At 46.0% G+C, this 16,954-nt stretch overlaps 1 protein-coding gene across 1 annotated transcript in view; it reads right to left on the minus strand.

Moving 5' to 3' along the window:
* LOC309839703 (polyprenol dehydrogenase-like) overlaps positions 1 to 16,954 on the minus strand; it is a 192,746-nt gene that overhangs the window by 10,676 nt on the left and 165,116 nt on the right. The window contains exon 6 of the mRNA XM_082681596.1: positions 11,610 to 11,817. Within this exon, the coding sequence (XP_082537722.1) occupies positions 11,610 to 11,817 (208 nt within the window). The remainder of the gene's footprint in view (positions 1 to 11,609; positions 11,818 to 16,954) is intronic.

Below are 16,954 nucleotides of genomic sequence, written 5' to 3' on the forward strand. Positions count from 1 at the left end.
CTGACCTCCAAGGAGCCTGGAGTCATGGATGGCGGGTCCCTATGACATGATGGAATGTCAACTGGGGGTGTCACATGTCTTAAGCTGCTGGGACAGCGTGCTTGCACCTGGATGCTTGGTCCCCGACAACGGAGCAGCTCAGGACGCAGAGGTGAGACAGAAGGCTCCCTGGACGTGTGTCCCTGAGGTGCTTAACCAGGCCTCTCAGCCGCTGAGCGCATCCATCCAAGAACCAGACTTTCCGATCCGTCTTCACTGGACAGATTTCGATGCGTGGTGAAGGGAACCAACCACGGCCAGCCATATATGTTATTCTGACAAGGGCACATTGCACAGGGGAGACGTGATCGTTTGTAATTGGAGACCTGATAAAGGGAATTTCAAAGGGCTTATTGGACAGGAGCCCCGACCAGGGGACCAGAGGTAGTCAGCATTGAAAATCATGGTACGATTTTTTCGTGGTACGCGTTGACCTTGAGGGGGTGCGGGAAGGCAGCCAGGATGACACCCCCAAATGCAAGGGCCCGACGGCCTCTGGGAGATGCAGGTTTTCTGTATCGGAGCTAGATTTGATTTATGATGCTACTAACTGCTTCCTAGACGCCTGAAGGGCACTCACTCCCTCTGAAGACCTTCCCTGACCCTACGGCACAGACAAATGGAATGGTCTTGACTTGCTTGTAGAAAGAACCAATTAAGCCTCTTATCTTTATGAATGTAGCAACCTGCTGGGTTGTTTCAAGGTACTAACTGGTTTACCCAGGGGACCGGCTCTGAATTTGGAATCAAGTCCACGGCTTTTGATAACGTGTAGAATAGAGGTTTCGGAGTGATAGAAAAGAATGCCATTAAATGACATAAAGGGACATAAAGGGACATAAAGACACATAAATCCTCTACACTCCCCCCCGGGCCCCCAGGGACTGAGGGCACACCCTTGAAGACTTCACACAATGCATGCACACACACGTACGTGTAACGAAATAATATGTATAATGATGACATACAATCATTACAAAGGTGACATCAGAGCCTGCCACTGTCCTACAACTTTTTTCTTTTTACAACTCACATCACTTTTGCTCTATTACCATGGTAACAAATAGGCTTCCACTATGGAATGCTACAGTTTCCATAATTTCCTCTCTTATATATAAAAGCACCATTACTCAGTGCCCTGTGGTTGCACTTTTAAACCCAAATGTGCGTGTGATGATCAAAAGATTTTTTAAAAATGATTCGCAGGTGCAAGCTTCACCTCCATGTTGGACCACAAAGAAAGAACACCACGTACTCTCTCGGGATGTCCAGGGATTCCTGGAGGAACAGGGAGTATGTCAAAGCGTGGATGTTTTGCTAGCGAAAGAACGTAAAATTTGAAAAATTTTAACATCCCTTGCTTGAGAATTGAGAGACTAAAAGGTGAGCTGAGAAAAAGCAAACTGAAAAGAGTTCATGAAGGTCTAAACGGAGCCCAGGGCAGTAGCTGACTTCATTCAACTGGAATCAGGAGCATTCCCGAGCTGGAGGAAAGAGGTTTAGTAAAAACACATCAAGTCTAACACTGGAAACAGACGATTCTATCGATAGGAGGATGCTGCCAGAACTAACCACAGAAGAGGAAGAAACCCTCAAGCAAGCAACAAGCATGGAAGGCATTTTGAAAGCGGACTTAGAATTCCTTTTCTGAAAACTCCCAAACCCTGAGAGTTTTCAAAGGGAATCGTTCCACTTTTCAAAAGCTTCTCATGACAATTAGACTATTCCGAGCAAAAGGGCAGGAAATAGAAAGCTTCTTAATTCTCTCTCTCTTTTCTTTTTCTTTTTTTTTAAACAAATCATCAAAACTTTACCACCCACACTTGTCAAAAAACAGCACAGAAAGGGGATCTCCAGCTCCAGGATAAATATCACTAAGCAAGTGCGCAGTGAAGTCGCTGGGGAACAGAATCCCACAGAATGAGGCTCCACGACGGTCAGAATCATTCGAGAAATAAAGACCACCCCTTCTAGGGAATGTACTGACCCACACCACCCACATAAGGGAGGAAAGGACACTAAAATGCAGTCCCCTCTCTAGGTCAGAGCCAGCCAGCTTTGTCTGCAAACGGCCAGACAAGAAATGCTTTTGACTTCTGTGGGCTTTTCGGTTTCTGTTGTAACTTCTCAACTCTGCCTTTGTAACATGAAAGCAGCCACGTGTGCCAATAAAACTTTATTCTCAAAACCATGCAGCCAACCCATAGTTGTCTAACCCTGTGCCCCGTAGGTCAGGTCTTTATAAAATTAAACTGATACTTTATTTTTTAAAAAGTTATGAATCCGCCTGCCAATGCAGGGGACACAGGTTCGAGCCCTGGTCCGGGAAGATCCCACCTGCCGCAGAGCAACTAAGCCCGTGAGCCACAACTACTGAGCCCGTGCGCCACAACTACTGAAGCCCGTGTGCCTAGAGCCCGAGCTCTGCCACAAGAGAAACCACCACAATGAGAAGCCCGCACACCACAACGAAGAGCAGCCCCCGCTCGCCGCAACTAAGAGAAAGCCCGCGCACAGCAACAAAGACCCAACGCAGCCAAACATAAATATATAAATTTCTCAAAAAAAAAAAGCGAGATAGGAATGATATACAACATAGCATACGATAAAGTATAATATACAAAGGACAATAGGTATAAGTATTCTTCAGAGAGAAACATTAGATGTTTTCCCTTCAAAATAACAAATTAGCTACCAGGACAAATGATACATGAGCTACTATTTAATTGCCTAGAGAGTAGATGGGGACATTTCCAAAAGCAGCACACAAAGGAGACAGTCTGATCCATATATGCAGATTAAATAAGCATATGGCTAAAAAAAAATTGAGATTGAAAATCTATTAGAAAGTAGAAGGTGTCAGGGATGGAACTGGTAAAATCATGTTTTTGTCTCTTCTTTTTTTGTTGTTTTTTTAAAATGAAATAGACATTTATTTTCTTTAACATTGTTTTCCTATATTTTGAAATTATATTTCCCTGTTCCCACATACCATGAATCACAAAGCCATCACCACAGGCAGTACAGGCTCAGAGTATACTGAACATTGTCATCAGTGAGGCCGTTATAATGGGATTCTTCTGATAATGGGATAGAAATTTTGGAATCTCAATATTTCTTTTTTTATAAATTTATTCATTCATTCATTCATTTATTTTTGGCTGCGTTGGGTCTTTGTTGCTGCATGCGGGCTTTCTCTAGTTGCCACGAGTGGGGGCTACTCTTCTTTGTGGTGCGCGGGCTTCTCATTGCAGTGGCTTCTCTTGTTGTGGAGCACGGGCTCTAGGCGCACGGGCTTCAGGAGCTGTGGCACGCGGGCTCAGTAGTTGTGGCTCACGGGCTCTAGAGCACAGGCTCAGTAGTTGTGGTGCACGGGCTACGTTGCTCCGCAGCATGTGGGATCTTCCCGGACCAGGACTCGAACCCGTGTCCCCTGCATTGCCAGGTGGATTCTGAACCACTGGGCCACCAGGGAAGCCCCGTATTTAATATATCAAAATTACTTGAGAAGGAATCATGTCCCTTGAATAAATAATCTTCCATATAACTATGTGCATCTAGGAAGTTATAAATCAACGTGCATTCCACAAATGATATATGCCACATACTCCATCTATATGTATGCATGTATATGTACGAGTGTGCAGATACACACACAGATATACATGTATCTATTTTTTTGTTTCTCCATTTTCAAAGTATTTTTCTCCTATGTTCCAATATCTTTCTCCTATGTTCCAATATCTTCTCCTATGTTCCAATATCTTTGGTTATAACCATACAATATTACTTTCTTGTATGTTCTTGAAGCAGAAAATACAAAGGAAAAAGTACTGGCAACATACATAACCGATACAAACCAACAGCCAGAATAAGGAACAGAGATGAATCCAAAACACAAAGGCTAAACACCCCCTAGAAACACGGGGAAGAGGCATTTCCCGGAAGCCAGCGTCCAGATGCCAAATAATCCCACGGACACCGTTCCACCACAAGGATACTGCGGAAAATGCAAATGCAAATTAAAACACAGCAAATGCCATTTCCTGCTCCAGGACTGAAGAGCTCGGCAGTGGACCCAAGCTGGCAAAGACTGAAAAGTCCAACACTTAACGCATATGATAAAGATGTAAACCCCTGGGAATTCTCAGTACCTGGACTGTGCACTGGGAAAACCAAATGGAATTCCCAGGAAACGTGAACATGTGAGAACCTTCTAGCCTTAAAATGTCACTGCCTGCGATATTCCCTAGAGAAAGTGAGATGTGGAGATCCATGGAGGACCCTTCACGGCAAAGCTGCGGTAACAGGAAAGAACCGGAAAGAACCCAAGTGTCCTTGACCCTGAGAATGGATCTGAACCATGATGTATGTGCAGGTGGACGACTTCACAGGGATGGTAAGCAATAACCTACTTCTACGTGCATCAACATGGGCAGATCGCCGACATTTAATACTAAGTGCTTTGGGGTAAACCGTGACCCCTCAAAAGACATGTTGAAGCCCTAGTCCCTGAACAGGACTGTATTTGGAAATGCGGTCTTTGCAGCCATGAAGGTTCTGAGATGTGGTCCTCCTGGATGAGGTGGCCCTACATCCAAGGGTCCTTCTAAGAGACAGAACAGGAGAGATCCAGACACAGAGGAGAAGCCACGTGAAGACAAGAGGCAGAGACGGGAGGGACGCGGCCACGAGCCCAGGGACGCCTGGAGCCCCCAGAAGCTGGAAGAGGCGGGAAGGACCCTCCCCTGGAGCCTCCGGAAGGAGCGCGGCCCTGGGACACCTTGACCTCAGACGTCTGGTCTCCAGGACTGGGGGAGGGTGGATGTCTGTGGTTTTAACCCACCTGATTTGTGGTCATTTATGACAACGACCCCAGGAAACAAATTTATGGTGCAAAGAAAGTACATCACAGACATTACTCTACTTATGTCAGGATGAAAAAATGCAAAATTAAATTTCAGAGACACACCCACGTAATGAGAAACAGGAGAATGGGTAACACCACAGCTGGGATAGGGGTTACGTCTTGGGGGAGGAAGGAATGTGCCTCTGGAGCAAAGCAGGGCGTGGCAGATGCTGTGATGACGTGTGCTCATTTATTATTGACTTTTAAATATTTTATTCTGATGTGTTCAGAGTCTGTAACATTTTTAATAAACCCTATTCAGAACCGAAACAAACATCAGCATTTCAGGAAATAATTAGGAATAAATGCAATAAATATATGGGCATTTATGGAGAATTAATAAGGCACCTCTGAAAAGCTCAAAGATTTTGATCACCAGTTCCCAAGTGTGGCTTTTCCAAGACCAACAAGCAATTCTGCGACTCCAGCAGGGTGTCCTACCATTCAACTCCATTCTGACACATCTACCTAGAGGTAGCCTCAGACCCCACAGGTGAAGGGCTCAGTCCCCCAGGACTACCCCTCCCTCTACCACAATTCCGACGCCAAGTGGTCACCTGTGCCTCGGACCAACCGGCTATAGATGGAAGGTTGCCATGACCCCTCCTGGGGTTCAGTTAATTTGCTAGAATGGCTCGCAGAAGTCAGGAGATATTTTACTCACTAGATCACTGGTTTATTATAATAGCAGATAACTCAGGAAAAGCCAGATGGGACAGATGCAGAGGGTGAGATCTGGGGCGGGGGCAGGGGACCCCCAAACCCTCTCCAGGTTCTCACTTTCCTGGTACCGCCACGTGTTCACGAACTAGGAAACTATCTGAACCCTGACCTTTGGGGGTTTTATGGAGGCTTCATGACACAGGCACCATTGATTAAATTATTGGCCATCGGTGATGGACTCAACCCCCAGCCCCTCTCCCCGTCCCCGAGAGGTCAGGGGGTGGGAATGAAAATTCCAACCCTTTAGCTGCTGATTGGTTTCCCTGGCAACCAGCTACCATCCTTGAGTGAGTTCCAAAGGGCACACCTCATGAACATAACAAGAGACACCTTTCAGGCTCTCAACACTTGGGAAACTCCAAGGGTTTTAGGAGCTCTGTGCCAGAAGTGGGAACAAGGACCAGGCACATATATTTCTTATTATAAAACACAGTATCGGGCTCCCCTGGTGGCGCAGTGGTTGAGAGTCCGCCTGCCGATGCAGGGGACAAGGGTTCGTGCCCCGGTCCGGCAAGATCCCACATGCCGCGGAGCGGCTGGGCCCGTGAGCCGTGGCCACTGAGCCTGCGCGTCCGGAGCCTGTGCTCCGCAATGGGAGAGGCCACAATAGTGAGAGGCCCGCGTAACGCAAAAAAATAAAATAAAAAAAATAAAACACAGTATCGCAAGCATCAAGAAAGACGTGGTCAAAACCAGAAATGACCTATATTCAGACAGAGAGCAGCTCTGTCTGAAATCCGGAATTAAATCAAAAATCCTCCCACCAAGGGGATCGATGTACACATACAGCTGGTTCAGTTTACTGTATAGTATAAACTAACCCAATCCTGGAAAGCAACTATACACCAATAAAAAAAAAATTCCCCCTCCCAAATTAAGTTTTCTTACGATGATTATATCGGTTGTGAAAAGAGGAACACCGCCAAAATGTACAAAACATGTGAGCAAATGATTGCACAGGAGAACCCCTCCTCCTACATGCTGCTTTTCTCGATTTGCAGAATCATCTAAAAGGTGGTCTGGAAAGATAATCGGTTCAGAGTCAGGAAAGGCAGGACAAGAGAGTGATAGTGTAGATAAGAGTAAATTCAGAACAGACGGAAGCAAGGGCAGGTTTCTAGGAAACCCCTTCAGTAAGCGTCACGGTTGGCGGTTTTAGTCATCGTCATGGTGTGTGGTCAGCAGAGAAGGATGGACCCTTGGACACAGGGCTCCTAGTTTGAACAGGAATGAGCACCTGGGGTCCTCCTACATCACCCCCTGAGGACATCACCTAGGCTAAGGATTCAGTTGTTGCCACAGGTAAAAATACTGGAGGGGAATTTCTAATCACGTCAGCCCAGAAACCATGAAAGTTCAACAACAGAACAATTTACAACAAGAAAAAAAAAATGTTAACCCCTTGACTCATTCTGGCAAAAAGTACTTTCTCTAAGACCGAAGGCACAAGAATTCATCGTGGAAGATGAAACAAGTGATTATGTCCCTAATATACAGAGAAGCTTTTTCTGCATCATCACCTCCCCTCCGCCACGCGCGCGCACACGCACGCACACACGCGCGCACACACACACACACACACAGATAAGTGTCCCCACAGGACAAGAACCAACAATTCGCACAAGTTGTCACATGCACAAAAGGAAATTCGATTTTGAACGGAACCACAAAGGGGAACTGGGTGATTCAGGAGAGCTGGGTTTTGATGGCCTGCTGACGAAGATGTAATTACAGCTGGTGCTGGCTGCATGCTGGGGCCCGGCTGTAACTGTTAATTCATACTTGTCAGAATCTGAGTTCCACGGGTGGCCCCAAAAGGCTGCACTGAGGAGAGCCCAGTGGTGGAGAACTCAGGGCGACCACTGTCATTTACGGCTTCCACCCTCCCCTCCAGGGCTCTGGCGATCACTGTTTCTAATCTCTGCGACCCCGTGGTGAGGAAGAAATGAATGTGGTCCACCCGCCAAGACTGTGAAAGCCGGTCAGCACCTCCCACTGAAAGGTGATGGTCAGAGGAAAGAAAGACGTAATCCTAGTAAGGAGCCAGACACCGTCCTGTAAACACACCATCTCGCTGCTAACGGGGAAGAAAACGCAGGGTTAAACGGGACCACATACGGTCTGGGGGCAAAACACTAGAAAACTATCAGCAGAAATGTGCTGTGGGAATTTGGGTACCACATTGTACATGTGCACAGCCTCCAGATAGACAAACTCGCTTTTAAAAATTTATCCTAAAAGAATAATCGCTCCAAAGACCTAAACAAACATGTCTCCAAAGAAGACAGACAGATGGCCAACAGGCACATGAAAAGATGCTCAACATCACTAATTATTAGAGAAACGCAAATCAAAACTACAATGAGGTATCACCTCACACCAGTCAGAATGGCCATCATTAAAAAGTCTACCAACAATAAATGCTGGAGAGGGTGTGGAGAAGAGGGAACCCTCCCGCACTGCTGGTGGGAATGTAAATTGGTGCAGCCACTGTGGAGAACAGTTTGCAGGTTCCTTAACAAACTAAAAATAGAGCTACCATATGATCCAGCAATCCCAAATATCTGGAGAAAACTCTAATTCAAAAAGATCCATGCACCCCAATGTTCACTGCAGCACTACACCCAACAGCCAAGACATGGAAGCAACCTAAGTGTCCATCGACAGAGGAATGGATAACAAAGATGTGGTGTGTATATATAATGGAATATTACTCAGCCATGAAAAAGAATGAAATAATGCCATTGGCAGCAACATGGATGCAACTAGAGATTATCATACTAAGTGAAGTAAGTCAGACAAAGACACATACCATATGATATCATTTATATGTGGAATCTAATTTTTTTTAAATGATACAAATGAACTTATTTATGAAACAGACTCAGACATACAAAACAAACTCATGGTCACCAAGGTGGAAAGGGGGAGAGGGACAAATTAGGATTTGCGAATTAAGAGATACACACTCCTATATATAAAATAGATAATCAACAAGGACCTACTGTAGAGCACAGGGAACTATATTCACTACCTTGTAATAACCTATAATGGAAAAGAATCTGAAAAAGAATCTCTCTCTCTCTATATATAAAATATATACATATAACTGAATCGTTTTGCTGTACACCTGAAACTAACACAACGTTGTAAATCAACTACACGTCAATAAAAAGCAAAAAAAAAAAAAATACAAAAATAAAAAACAATGTATAAAGAAAAGCAAGAAATAACCACAGAAACACCAATGTGTCTGGGGGCACGGGGCCTCCTTGGGCAGGTAGGTGATTTCATCCCTGTGCTTCCAGTGGGGACAGTAAAATAACGACAACCATGGCCTCTATGGGCCTCACTGGGTTACTTGGGGATTAACTGTATATAAAGGAATTATTTTCAGCTTGTAGCTCATACAGAGGGCGACAGACTGGATGTTAATTTTTCTTATGATTATTGCACGTATCAGGGTAAAACCGATCACAACCTAACTGCACCAGAAAGGAAGTCTGATCAAGAAAGAGATACCCCAGACGGCAATGCAGGGGGAGAGGATTAAGAGGCCCAGACGACTAGGCATAAAGTGAGCTCCAAGAATATCGTGCACAACACCGGGAACAGAGATGATAGTTTCTAATAACTATAAATGGAGTCAAACGTTAAAAAGACAACCCAGAGACCCTTGCATACTAGATCGTCAGGGCTCACTCCACGTGGGCAAAATGGAGCAGGAGGGACACCGAAACAGAAACACGGGGAACCTTTAATCGGAGGGACTTGAGGGGCCTGGCGTTCATCATTTCTCACTTTGGCATCATGTGAGCCATGGCCATGGCGGCAGGCACATGTCACCAAGCCTTCTGTGTGTCCCCAGCTCCTACCTCCTCGCCTCAACCCCTGTGGTCTGGTTCACGTGTACTGTGAGAGCCCGCCCTTCGCCCTGGCATCCGGCCATGGCTGTGCTGTGCCCTGGGTGTCCGATGCCCTGTGGAGAGGGGTCTGCTGAGGTCCAGCGGGACCCAGATGAGTCCTCCAAGTGGCCTTTGGTGGGACTGAGACTGACATGTCCACACGGCTGGATATAAAATAGAGAACCAACAAGGCCCTACTGTAGAGCACAGGGAACTCTACTCACTATCTTACAATAACCTATAATGTCATGGATGGATCGAGAGATTCTCATATGGAGTGAAGTAACTCAGACAGAGACAAATACCGTGTGGTATCACTTATTATGTGCAATCCAAAAAAAGATGACAAATGCAGGGGACACGGGTTCGAGCCCTGGTCTGGGAAGATCCCACATGCCACGAAGCAACTAGGCCGGTGAGCCACAATTACTGAGCCTGCGCATCTGGAGTCTGTGCTCCGCAACAAGAGAGGCCACGATAGCGAGAGGCCCGCGCACCGCGATGAAGAGTGGCCCCCGCTCGCCAGAACTAGAGAAAGCCCTCGCACAGAAACGAAGACCCAACACAGCCAAGAATAAATTAATTAATTAAAAAAAATAATAGAGAAACATGGGTCTTAATGAGATTCTGCAACTTTTTTTTAGTTAGGAACAATTGCTTACCTAATCTAGGTATTTGCAATTAAACCATGAGTTGCACGTCAGACACCTATTCATTTCCTTCTGCATTAAAAGTTATCAGTAAATCGGGGATACTTAGAAGGTTTTAATAAGTCATCTTCCTTTATTTCAAAAGCTTGGACTTTGTAATGTACTTGTTATCATAAAATACCTGACAACTGGTCTGTCTCATTTGGATGCTGCAAGAATAAAATTAAGATAATATTCAAAAAAAAAGATGACACAAATGAACTTAATTACAAAATAGAAACAGACTGACAGGCTTAGAGAACAAACTTACGGTTATGGGGGGAAGGGTCAGAAGGAGGGATAGATTGGGAGTTTGCGGTTAGCAGATGCAAACTCTCACAGGTAGAATGGATAACCAACAAGGACCTGCCGGAGAGCACAGGGAACTCTACTCAATATTCTGTAACAACCGAAATGGGAACAGATCTGAGAGAGTGGATACATGTATATGCGTAACTGAATCGCTGTGCTGTACCCCTGAAGCTTACACCGCACGGTTCATCAACTGTACGCCAACAGGAAATAAAAAGAGAAGCAAAGCGCTGTCCAAGGAGACACCGCGCGCAGGGCGGCACAGACACAAGCAGGAAGCACACGCGATTAATCCTGAACTGGAGGGAGGCTGGAGGGGAAGACACACGGCTTTCACTTCTCGAGGCAGACGGGTGTGCTTCCAACGCCCTTCAAGAGTGTGCAAACCAGGGCTTCCCTGGTGGCGCAGTGGTTGAGAGTCCGCCTGCCGATGCAGGGGACACGGGTTCGTGCCCCGGTCCGGGAGGATCCCACATGTCGCGGAGCGGCTGGGCCCGTGAGCCATGGCCGCTGAGTCTGTGCGTCTGGAGCCTGTGCTCCGCAATGGGAGAGGCCACAACAGTGAGAGGCCCGCGTACCGCAAAAAAAAAAAAAAAAAAAAAAGAGTGTGCAAACCAGGGCCAGGGAGAGCCCAGAAGGACAACCCCAGATGCCGCCTGCTCTTTCAAGACATGACCCTCTGAGATCCATCAGCCCCGAGTCAGACACGCTCGCTAATGACCAGGGTCCTTGGGAGCAAATGCAAGCCCGCCACCGGCCTCTGACCGAAATCGCTTTTTCTCTTTTCCAGCAACAACAAGAACAAAAAAGTGCCGCGTGGATACACAGGGGAGGGTTCTGCCTCGGTGCTTATCTCGGCAATGGGACCACGGGCTCCCAGGCCACGAGGATTCTCATCGTCCTGAGGACCGCCCCCCCCCCCCACCCCGGGCACGAGTACAGAAAGCCCAGCCCCTTCGGGAAACCAAACTCTGCCCACGTGGGCTCGGAGCACACAAGCCACCACGACACACCCGACCACCGCAGCCTTACCTTGAATAAGCACCACCCGAACAGCTTCTTAATGAGCCGTGTGCCCCAGAAGACGTGTCTATACAGGTCGGTGTCCACCACGCCGGGGTCGGCCACGTTGGCGGTCACGGCGCTGCCCGTGGCCTCCAGCAGCGCCTGCAGGCGGTAGGTGAACAGCACGAGGGCCAGCTTGCTCTGGGCGTACGCCGCGTGCGCCGAGTAGCTGCTGCTGCAGAAGCAAAGCGGGAGAGGGTGTGAAACGCAGGCGTCTGGCCCCGATTTCCCCTCGCCCGACCGGGGAGGCAACCTCCAGCTACAGGCTGAGGGCAGCTACACACGCACCTGAGTTCAAGCGTCTTACGAGAATCGTTTCCATCTCTGAGAACTGACTGCGTTTTGCTCTCCTCCGAACGCTCAGCGCTCGGGAAACAGGCCCTGATGCGTGTCCCACTCGGACACAGCCTGTCCATCTTAGCTTCCTGTCGTTGCAGATCATGTTATGGGGGGCACAACGTGTTGACAACCCGGGATGCCTCTCTGGCAAAACACATCGTTTCTCATTCCTTAGGGCTTAGTCACTTTCTTCAAGCCCACAGCTCCTTTTCCTGAGTTTTATGGGATATGAATACAGCCCCACCTGAGTTCCTTCTTCCGGTGGGATGTGCCCCATATTCTATGTTACTTTCACTCTTTCAACCTCAGAGGTGTCTCCTAAGTTGGGAGAAAATCCATCCGTGGAATTCACCCTCGTGGGAGTTTCACACAAAGATGAAAAGAAGGAAATCAGAGTCGTCGCGTGAAACGCGGAGAAAACACGCTTTGGAATTCAACGGACAAAGGCTCTTCCTAAATAGGAATTAAAAATTGCAATAAATGGGGACTTCCCTGGTGGCGCAGTGGTTAAGAATCCACCTGCCAACGCAGGGGACACGGGTTTGAGCTCTGGTCCGGGAAGATCCCACATGTCGCGGAGCAACTAAGCCCGTGCACCACAACTACTGAGCCTGCAGGCCACAACTACTGAGCCTGCGCTCTAGAGCCTGTGAGCCACAACTACTGAGCCTGCATGCCACGACTACTGAAGCCCTAGAGCCTGTGCTTCTCAACAAGAGAAGCCACTGCAATGAGAAGCCCGTGCACCGCAACAAAAAGTAGCCCCTGCTCGCTGCAACTAGAGAAAGCCCGCGTGCAGCAACGAGGACCCAACGCAGCCAAAAAAAAAAAAAAAAAAAAAAGATTGCAATAAACGAACTAACTTGACTAAATGATTCAGAAAAGCGAACTGAGAAAATGTGACCAAGGAAAGCACAGAAGGGGAAAAAAATAATAAAAGGAAAAGGGAAATATTAGAACGTAGAAAACAGGACAAGAAAGGGTATCAGAAATCGAGCCTCGTACGCTTAGTTGCCACGTGAGACTTTCTGAAAAACCTCAACTCTATAAATTGCACACATGGGCGCTTGTCTGTTCCTATGTGACAACCACATCAACCCCTTTTCGGACTGATTTCCGGCCTCCTGCTGTTTCCTGGGTAGCATCTTTCTTCCTCATCAGCACGTCCCCACCGTGTGCCCATCACACAGCGCCTCGTCACAACAGGCCACAGGCAAACTCGGAGGTTTGGCCTCGGGTCCATGCAGTTTAAGCTGAAAAGAAGCCCCGCGTCTTTTGTCTGAAAGATGACTCAGAACAAGTCAGCCAAGGATGACACCGGACAAGCTGGCCGCAGGGCGTCGGCCAAAGGAATTCCAAACAGGTCTTCTGTTGGAGGGAGGAATTAAGACAAAAATATAGCGCACAGACGCCCTCCTCTGATCCACGACAACCTCCCAATTATCGTCGAGATACTTGTTTTGGGCAGTTTCCTCCTGTCTCTTCCCCCCAGAAGAGGAGAGAGCTCCAGGAAAGAGGGAGTTATTAAGTGGGGGGAGAGAAAGGCTGAACTTTCACCTTGGAATTGGGCCATGTCGACCTCACGTGCACGCGTCTGCTCCTGAATTACCAGGGCTGTTTGGGAGGGAACAGGAACCCCGAATTTAGAAAGAAGAGAAGGAACCATAAATGTGCACATTCCTCAAGGGTAAACTGGCAAGTGATGTAACTGTAGTTTCCTACGGTAGCATGGAGAAGAGAGAACGGAAATTCTCGAAATATACTATGTGGCTGGGAAAGTCGATACATTTCTCTACAGGAGGAAAAAAAAATCAAGAGTACAAGTCATTTCAGGAGAGGTTCCCTGGTGGATTTAAAGATAAATAAACATCCACAGTGGAACTGGAAAAGAATCAAAGCCGATACACAAGAGGACATGATTCCCCATGAAAGTTTAAAAATAAAGCCCGGAGGAACGGCAGGGACACTTGGTGTTTGAAACAATGAAGAGACTGTTGCAATTTTAACAGACAGAAGGCAGCTGAAAGGGAGAATCAATCCACAAACTTAAGCAGAGGTAGGAGAAATTCAGGAAATGTCTGCATGGCTTGATTCGAAACATGAGATTTTTAATACGTTGCTTTTGTAACGAATGGTGTCAAGAGGTAGAACGGAAACCATAAAAATATATCTTTGTTTTCAATAAATAATAATCTGTTGATGTAACTACTCCATAACGAATTTGAAAGTCGATCTGGAACAGAAGTAGAGGCAGTCTTGTGGTAGGCTTTTTGTCGGCGAGGAAACATTTTTCTCCTGTACTTCTGTGTTCCGTACCTGAGGCGTGCAACTTAAACCACCAAGTGCCAGAGTAAAGAGAGAAGTTTTTACTTCTAACTTTACACGTATGGGGAACTTCATAGAAAAGAAGAGAAAACCCCAAAGAGTTGGGAAGTCCTCATTGCTCACAAGTTTCTGCTTTTAGTCAGATAAGGGAGGCCCCCGAAAGGCACCGTTCTGCATCTGTTGCTTCTCCAGAAGCTCAAAATAACCTGTATGTCAAAGTGGCATATTCTGAGTTGGCATACTCAGACCCCCACCACTTTCTCTACCTTACAGACAAGAGAAGGAAAGGTGAAAAATGATATTTTGAACACAACATATACAAACCTGTGTATTGAATCAAAGACTCGATAATCCTCAAAGGCGTTCTTGATTAAAAACTAGGAAAACATTACTTAGAGATGGGAAAGCCTATTCCTAAATTGAAGCAGCATGGCTTTCTGGTTGGGAAGAGGACACTGGATTTTTGGATCCCTGTTTCATGTAAGCAGTGTGTGACATTTACAAGATTGAGGACTGTACCTGGTCTCCACCTGGCATTGATCTGACAGCCGATCTACACCCACTGAAGAAGTTACACTGAGCCACCAGAGACCAGGTGCTAAGTGCACAGGGTCCGCTAGTGCCCCCGGGCTCAGCAACATGCCAGGAATGTAGCAGGTCATACGTTGCCGCTAAGCAAATGAGGTTTTCAAGTTCTCATCAAAGACAAAGTTACTATTGCCTATGACAATAAATGCACACCCACATATTTCTACCTTTTAAAAAATACACACATAAAATCTACATTTTAATAAAGTATTGTAGGGGGGGAAATCTTTTCCCTCTATCCTCTTAGGTTCTGTCCTGGGGCCTGCAGATCAAACTGTTAAAGGACAGTTTAACGAGAGAAAACAGTTTTAATTACGTACATACATATAGGAATCCCCAAAACGATGTGATTCAGGGAGGTGGCCAGATGATAGAGGCTTATCTACCATCTCAGGGTAAACAAAGGAAAAGGGGTTTGGGATTCTGGGTGGAGGCGGCAGGTTATGGGAAGGGAAGAAGTGTGTGTATATAAAAAGGACCGTCTTGTTATGCAAATAAGAGTCTCGGGGCGAAAAGAGTCATCTCCAGGAGTAGCTCTCTCCCTGGAATGGAGACATTACTACACATGGAAAATCCCTGGATAAATGTAAATTTCCTTTACAAAACAGCAAATTGATACTGTATTTTTTAGACAGTTGGGGGCGGTGGCGGAGGGAAGTAAAGAGCGTTTCCTGGGTCTGCTTGTTCTCAATTGCCTTTAGCTCAAAAGATGGCATGTATCAAAGAGGTACACTTGGGGCTAGCGTGTCCTGGTCCCCTTCAGTAGGACCAAAGGTATACCTTGGGAGAACTTTTTAAGGACAATATTAATTTTTCATTATTATAAAAGAAATATATATTGGTTGTAAAAAAATGACAAAGCTCAAAGAAGAATGGAAAATCAATTCCATAGTGATGTCAGTGTTCCCCTCCACCAAGAAATGGCCATTGATCACACTGCCTGAGTATATTTGTATAGACACAGATATGTATATGAACGTGTGTACATATGTGTGACCGCACATATATGTACATGAATGTGTGCAATCACACATGTATGAATGTGTGTATACGTATGTGTAATCACACATATGTATATGCACTCATATATACATATGTGTCTATATACTCATATATACATAGATGTATCTGTGTCTACATATATACTCATATATATACATGTCTATATACTCATATATATGTATATGTGTCTATATGTGTCTATATATATACTCATATATACATGTGTCTCTATATGTGTGTATACATATTCATATATACATATTTGTGTCTATATGTGTGTCTATATATATATATACACCCATTTACATATATGTGTGTGTGCGTGTATTCCATCCTATCTTAAAGATGGCTTTCCTCACTGGCTTTCCACCATCTTTGACCTACACCGTATTAATCCTATGCTTTGATGTTTCAACTACTTCCACACGAGTGGTCAAGGTTACTTCTGCACACTGCTCTCTACTGCCCACAATTAACTACCGCCCACCTGTCTTAGAAAACCATTTCGCATTAAGTGTCTCACGAGGAGTCCGTTTCCTGAACTCCCTCAATCCCATGAGAAATCATGCCTATGACTATGGGATTTCTAAGACAATATCTTGAAAACCATTAATTCACTGAGCTTTCTTGTTGAAGGAAAACCCCAGGGAAACACACATGACCCTGAATGTGGATATGATTAAGGGTATCTGAGGTCGTGTTATAGAAAACATTATTCTCCTCTTGCCGTTGGAGATCAGAAAAAACAAACCGGCCTGGACAGCTTATTATAAGAAAGGAGCTCTTCATTGATTACCTTGATGGACACCGTGCCATATGTGTGTGTGCGTGTGTGTGTGTGTGTGTGATGGCTCAGTCCCACTCCAGTAAGACAACTGACTGTGTGATGCTCACTTCATATGAGTAAGTCCCATTTGCTTCCCTTGAAAGTTCAATTCTGAGACAGTAACCCATGAGCACATGGCAAACACGATTATGGAAACTCCACGTACTACCCATAACCTAGTTTCCAGTTGGCGCGTTTTGGATGCTGGCCGAGCCTGGTAACGATCAGTCTG

Source organism: Grampus griseus (genome assembly GCF_964374135.1).
Source record: "Grampus griseus genome assembly, chromosome: X".
Lineage (NCBI taxonomy): Eukaryota > Metazoa > Chordata > Mammalia > Artiodactyla > Delphinidae > Grampus > Grampus griseus.